The 7,062-nt window shown below is 41.5% G+C and overlaps 1 protein-coding gene across 1 annotated transcript; it reads left to right on the top strand.

Annotated features, from left to right (window-relative positions):
• The first annotated feature begins 1,650 nt into the window (after nucleotides 1-1,650).
• On the top strand, nucleotides 1,651-3,155 carry LOC107058697 (uncharacterized). The gene is made up of 3 exons (XM_015304721.1): nucleotides 1,651-1,995; nucleotides 2,119-2,334; nucleotides 2,382-3,155. The coding sequence occupies exons 1-3, from the start codon at nucleotides 1,651-1,653 to the stop codon at nucleotides 3,153-3,155; spliced, it is 1,335 nt and encodes a 444-aa protein (XP_015160207.1).
• Nucleotides 3,156-7,062: the final 3,907 nt, after the last annotated feature.

Genomic DNA, 7,062 nt, shown 5'->3' with positions numbered 1-7,062 from the left:
ATGTATTCAATGAATTCACGACATACGATTATACGAGCATACCATGCATATTTAAATAGTAGGGGGCCAAATGTCAGATATGGGGATTATTTGAGTTTGAGTTTGAGTTTCAGGTGGTATCTCTATTACCCTTTTACAGTAAATATTTATGATTCTACTTTTCTCTTTACATACCAGTACATTTTTATTCGTATCGACGTCCCTTTTCTTGGGGACGCTGCATTTTGTTTCATGCCAGTAGGTATAGGCAGGGACTCTAATCGACCCACTCACTAGGATTCTGGTTTAGCTATGAGTTGTTAAGCTCCATTTTGTCCTGGGGCTATCAAAAGATGTTTACTTTTGTTGTACAGTTTGGGTATGGTCGGGGCCTTGTCCCAACATTTCTTATGTCACTCATAGAGGCTATTGTGGACACAATATTTTGGGTTTTCTTTTTGTATGTTTCAACCTCCAGCCAATAGTCTTGGCATGTATATATTTGTGTGTGTGTAAGTAGGTATGTCTTTGGTGGTGGCCTCGTCAGCTAGATAATACATCTTTATTTTTTTTGGCTTGTCTACCACTGTTTGTATGGTTTATTCTCATTCAGGTCATGACCTTCAGGGTCTAGGCTTCAATTTTTAGAGGTTGTGCTGCCCAATCTTTTTGTCTCATAGTTTGGCTTAGCTAGTATGTTTTAGTGGGTAACTCGATCTTATAGGGTATCGAGTGCCAGTTACTCCCCCCTATTTTGGGGTGTGACAAACTTGATATCAGAGCAGGTCGTATCCCAGGGAGGGTCCGCAAGCCGTGTCTAGTAGAGTCTTGTTTATGAGTGTGTTGTGCACCACACCTATAATCAAGAGGCTACATGGAATTTAGGAATGGTTACGTTTCATTAAACTGATAGATCGTGCTGTATTGTAAAAGTATAAGACTATTTGAAATTTAAATCGTGCTTTATGTTTCTTATTTAATATACTACCTTTGCTCCGGATATGGCAGATTAAGAGATATGTATGTATTCAAGAGAACGTACTAGCCGTTCCCCCACCTGGTCAAAGGGATAGATATCCCTCGGAGGCACAGGGTGAATCTCTAGTACGCCTAGTACTAGCCTCCCCGACACCTGTTAAAGCCCGAGGAGATGTAGTACCCCCAGCCTCACTAGTTCTATTGGTACCTAAGGAAGCTAGGGATACAAGACCTCCAGTACCTATTGTTCCTCCACCAGAGATTGGGGAGCAGGGGATGAGAGAGACAACTCAGTTGCTGGCTAGGATGGTTTCTATTCATGAGCGACAACTGGAGTCAGGAGTAGATACTCAGAGAGACCGGTTAGAAAGTTTGAAGGTACGAGAGTTTCTTCATTTGACCCCTCCGTTATTTAAAGGATCTAGTCCTACTGAGGATCCCCAGGACTTTATAGACCATATATATAGAGTATTGAGGGTGATGCATGCCTTCGTCACAAAAGCTGTGGAGTTGGCTTCTTTTCGGCTACGTGATCTAGCCATCCTTTGGTATGAGGCATGGGAGAGATCTAGAGGACCTAATGCTCCGCTAGCAGAGTGGGAGGACTTCTCTGAGGCCTTCCTTGCCCACTATTTTCCATAGGAAGTTCGAGAGGCCTGTCTTGACGAGTTTATCAATCTGAAGCAAGGAACCATGAGTGTGAGGGATTATAACCACATGTTTAATTTTTTGGCAAGATATGCACCAGATATTGTACGTACCATGAGAGCCAGAGTTCATCATTATGTTGATGGTTTGGGAGATCATTTGATCAAAGATTGTAGGGTAGCATCCTTATCAGATGATGTAGATATTTCCCGCATACAGGCTTTCGCTCAAACTACAAAGGAACTTTGTCAACGGATTCATGATACCCGTAGGGATAGGAAGCAGAGTAAGAGGGCCCGTACTATGGGGTCTTATAGGGAGCCACATGGTGATTTTAGTCCCCCATTTCATCGATATCCACTTCAGCCAGCGGGTAGTGTCTCACCACAGGTGCAGGGACCGTGGTTTGATCGTTATAGTTAGTCAGGACGAGGTCAGATCTCAGGCTAGCCTGAAAGTCATCGACAGGATCGCTCCGTACAGATAAGACATCACACTCCTCATTGTACACAGTGCGGTAAGCCGCACACTGGGCAGTCTACACAGGGTTCAGGTGCATGTTATTATTGTGGGCAGACTGGAAATTTTATTAGTTGTTGCCCGAGGTTGAGCAGAGGTGAGCTCAGCCTTCAGGATCCACAAAAACATCTTCACCCTCAGTCCGTGCCCAACGTCCGGGACCATATTCTACTCAGGGTCATGACAGAGGGAGAGGTCAAGGAGATACAGGTTTGAGCGGTGGCCAGAACCGCTTTTATGCACTCATAAGATGACAGGATTCAGGGGTATCCCCTGATGTTGTTACAGGTATATTGACGATATCTTCTCAAGATGTTTACGCATTGATAGACCCTGGCTCTACATTTTCATATACTACTCCATTTATTGCTAGTAAGATTGAGATGAAATCTGAGTTGTTGCCACAACCAGTTGAGGTGTCTACACTGGTTGGTGACTCTATTTTAGCTAGTCTTGTGTATCGAGGTTACACGATGATAATTAATAATCATCCAATCCCTGCTGATTTAGTTGAGTTGATTATGCTAGATTTTGATGTTATCATGGATATGGATTGGTTGGCAGCTTGCTATGCTAATATTGATTGTCGTGCAAAGATAGTCAGGTTTTACTTTCCAGGTGAGCCAGTCCTTGAGTGGAAGGGTAATGTAGCCACACCTAAGGGTAAGTTTATTTCATACCTTAGGGCTCGAAAGTTGATTGCTAAAGGTTGTATGTACCATACGGTTCATGTACAGGGTACTAATAGGGAGCCCATGACTCTTCAATCAATTCCTATCATGAATGAATTTCCAATGGTATTCCTTGATGATCTTCCTGGAATCCCCTTAGAAAGGGTAATTGATTTCGCTATAGACTTGTTTCCTGATATGCAACATCTATCGATTCCTCCCTATAGAATGACAACTACAGAGCTAAGAGAATTAAAGGAACAACTAAAGGACTTGCTCGATAAAGGTTTTATCAGGCCAAGTACTTCCCCATGGGGTGCCCCAATGCTCTTTGTTCGAAAGAAAGATGGATCCTTATAGAAGTGTATTGACAATAGACAACTTAACAAAGTCACTATAAAAAATAAATATCCTCTTCCACAGATTGATGACTTATTCGATCAGTTACAAGGTGCCAAATGCTTTTCCAAGATTGACTTGCGGTCTGGTTACCATCAGCTGCGAGTCAGGGAAGTTGATATCCCAAAAACAACATTTAGGAGGAGTTATGGCCATTTTGAATTCCTTGTCATGTCTTTCGGGCTTACAAATTCCCCAATAGCCTTTATGGATCTTATGAATCGGGTCTTCAAACAATTCTTAGATGAATTTGTGACTGTGTTTATTGATGACATTCTTATATATTCACGATCAGAAATGGAGCATGCAAACCACTTGCGAGCTGTATTGCAGACTCTCCAAAATTGCAGGTTGTATGCTAAATTCTCTAAATGTGACTTTTGGCTTACTTATGTCGCTTTTCTTGGTCATGTTATTACAAGTTAGGGTATTAAAGTTGATGGAAAAAAGATTGAAACAGTGATGACTTAGCCGAGGCCCTTGAATCCAACAGAGGTTCGCAACTTTTTAGGCTTGGAAGGGTATTACCGAAGGTGACAAAATTGACACATAAGGCAACTAAGTTTCAATGGACCGAGGCATGCGAACATAGCTTTCAGCAACTAAAAAAAAGGCTTACCACTGCACCTATCCTAACTCTTCCAGATGGTAATGAGGGCTATGTTGTTTATTGTGATGCCTCAAGAATTGGCCTAGGTTGTGTTCTTATGCAATATGGTAAGGTTATTGCATATGTCTCTAGACTGTTGTGAAAGCATGACCAGAATTATTCTACACACGATCTTGAGTTGGCTGTAGCTGTCTTTGCCCTAAAAATTTGGCGGCATTATCTATACGGGGTTCATATAGATATTTTCACCGATCACTAGAGTCTTCGGTACTTACTTAAGCAGAGGGAGTTGAACCTACGACAAAGGAGATGGCTAGAATTATTAAAGGACTACGATGTTGACATTTTATATCATCCCGGCAAAGCTAATGTTGTTGCTGATGCGCTTAGCCGGAAGTCCATGGGTATTCTAAGTCATGTTGAAGCTGATAAGGCTGGAATTACAAAAGACCTATGCAACCTAGTTAATTTGAAAGTACGCTTGGTAGATGCAGGGGGCGGAGGTGTTGTCATTAAAAATATGGCAGAATCTTCCTTTGTGACTAAAGTGAAAAGGTGACAACATGAAGATCCCGAGCTTAGGAAATTGAGGGAAAAGATCCACTCAACAACAACCCTTATTTGAGCTAACTGGAGATGGAGTCCTTAAATACCAGGGTCGCTTATGTGTACCGGTAGTTGGAGAGCTCTGTACAAATATTCTTTCATAGGCCCATTATTCTAGATATGCATCTCACCCTGGAGCGACGAAGATGTATCAGGACCTTCGACAGATCTATTGGTGGAATGGCATGAAAAAAGATAGTGCAAAGATGGTAGTTTAATGTCCCAACTGCCAACAAGTTAAAGTAGAGCATTAGAGGCCTGGAGGCCTAACCCAGTATATTGAGCTTCTGTTATGGAAATGGGATATGATAAATATGGCCTTCATCACTGGTTTGCCTCACACTCCACGAAGGTATGATTCTATTTGGGTAATTATCGGTAGGCTGACAAAATCTGCGCATATCTTGCCGGTTAGGATGACATATTCAGCTGAAGATTATGCCAAGTTTTACATTCAAGAGATTGTTCGTCTTCATGGAGTTCCATTATCTATTATCTTAGATTGAGGAGCTCAATTTACAACACATTTTTGGAGATTGTTTTAGAAGGGTCTAGGCACTCAGGTAAATCTTAGCACCACTTTTCATCCACAAACTAATGGACATGTAGAGCATACTATTCAGACAGTTGAGGATATGTCACGTGCTTGTGTGATGGATTTTAAAGGAAGTTGGGATGAACATCAACCTCTTATCGAGTTCACTTATAATAACAACTTTCAAGCTAGTATTTAGATGGCCCCTTACGAAGAACTATACGGGGGGAAGTATAGGTCCCCAATCGGTTGGTTTAAGCTCGGGGAAGCAGATTTGCTAGGTCCCAATCTAGTCCATCAAGAGATTGAAAAGGTTAAGCTTATTAGAGATCGGCATCATACAAAACAATGTCGACAAAAGTCTTATGCCGATGTTCACCGACGAAACTTAGAGTTTGATGTAGAAGATTGGGTTTTCCTGGAAGTATCGCCTATAAAGGGCATCATGCGATTCCGAAAGAAAGGGAAGCTCAGTCTGATAATGGGCGTATTTATGCGCCTAATGACCAATTTATCCCCATATATATAGCTAAGTTGAGAGCAATTTTAGTAGTCGGAATTATATTTTGGGGGTCTTTTGATGTAGCTTCGTCTAACAAATATGATTAGATGTTTCAGGGTGAAAACAAGAAGAACGAGCCAAAATAAGGCACCTGATCAGAGGTCGGAAAATAGAAGCTGGAGAATACGCCACGCGAGAGAATATCCGCGTCGCGGAGCCACTACGCGTAGGCAGAGATGGAATTCCACTTAACAGAGGAGTGCGCGATGGGGGCGCGTCGCGGACCTGGTTCATCTGCGTGCAACTATAGGCGAGGGAACAGGTCCGCGTCGCGGACCTGGACACCAGAAATTGGCCACGTGTTTTATTTTGACTATAAATAGTTAAAGTGTATTATTTCATAGGACAGTTCGAAATTAGACGGGAGAGTAGCTACTTGGGCGACTTGAAAAAACCCTTTCTAGGGCTTTTCTTCTACTCTTCCATTTTGGTAAACTCTTTCATAATCCATAAATATTGCTTGATGATTATTTGTTCTATGAGTAGCTAAGTCCCTTTTTCTAGGGTTGTAGCTACAACTTATGGTATATTAGTATTTGTTTCTAGCATGAGATGGGCTTTCTTGTGATTTATGCTTACATTCTTGTTTAACTATCTTAATGCATGATCAACATTAAGATACACTTGTTGTCTACTCTTGAACTCGGGAGATGAATGGAGGGATAGAGCTAAAGAATGTGAGAAGTGTGTTCACTCTAGAGTGAAATTAGAGTGTTTTGCATATAGGATAGTCTTATACCTATATACCGCACTTGATTAATATGCAAGAAGATAGCTTAATGCTCCGTCATTGGTTCATGTCTATCCCTGCTCAACGATGTAGTTAGACTGTCAATGGTGGTAGGCGATTAGAGGTTGGGAGACCATGATCGTAAAAGGAACCTTGCAAATCCATAATGATTTTAGTTTGTCGAATGCTAGGATACAAGTAATTTTATGCCAGTAATAGAGTTATGCTACAACCCTAGATTCCTTTTCCATATTGTGAAATTCGCCTATTTAACACTGTCTGATTGTAGTACTTACTGTGTGAGATTGTTCAACTTAGTGATTATAAACCAGTTTCTAAAATTGTTTAACACATAAGTAAAGTTATTTTAAACCTAACAACGTTGTTGTCTGTGATTGGAAGTCCCTTGGATTCGATAATTCGGCTCGAAAGAATCGCTGTACTACTAAAGTGACCACGTGCACTTGCGTGCGATTTTGGGAGCAACAAGTTTTTGGCGCCGCTGCCGGGGACTTTAAAATCAGCAGATATCTAATTTTTGAGTGTCTAAATTATTTGTACAAATGTCGACAACTTGAGCTTGGCTCTTCATTTTGCAGGTTGTGTCAGGTTTTCACACTGGAAGACGACCAGGACTTGGTAGAGCCTTTAGCTGAACCGGAGAGATTTGTTCATTACCGAAGAAGGCAAATAAGACTCACTTATCAAGTTCCTCTTGTCGCTTGTGAACCAGAATCTTCAGAAGAAAGGGAGGATCAAGACCCACATGCAGTGATGGCAGAAATGAAAGTGAGAGATGTGGCAATCCCACAGACCACCAATGTT

Source organism: Solanum tuberosum, unplaced genomic scaffold (assembly GCF_000226075.1).
Source record: "Solanum tuberosum cultivar DM 1-3 516 R44 unplaced genomic scaffold, SolTub_3.0 scf00598, whole genome shotgun sequence".
Classification (NCBI taxonomy): domain Eukaryota; kingdom Viridiplantae; phylum Streptophyta; class Magnoliopsida; order Solanales; family Solanaceae; genus Solanum; species Solanum tuberosum.
The sequence above is the reverse complement of the archived record's forward strand: the minus strand, read 5'-3'. Positions and strand labels throughout refer to the sequence as shown.

Excerpts from the sequence above, each read along its gene's own strand:
- LOC107058697 (XM_015304721.1), top strand. The coding sequence starts at position 1,651 with ATGAGTGTGAGGGATTATAACCACATGTTTAATTTTTTGGCAAGATAT. Across the intron at positions 1,996-2,118 it reads CGGGTAGTGTCTCACCACAG|TGCGGTAAGCCGCACACTGG; the intron begins GTGCAGGGACCG and ends CATTGTACACAG. Across the intron at positions 2,335-2,381 it reads GAGAGGTCAAGGAGATACAG|GATTCAGGGGTATCCCCTGA; the intron begins GTTTGAGCGGTG and ends ATAAGATGACAG.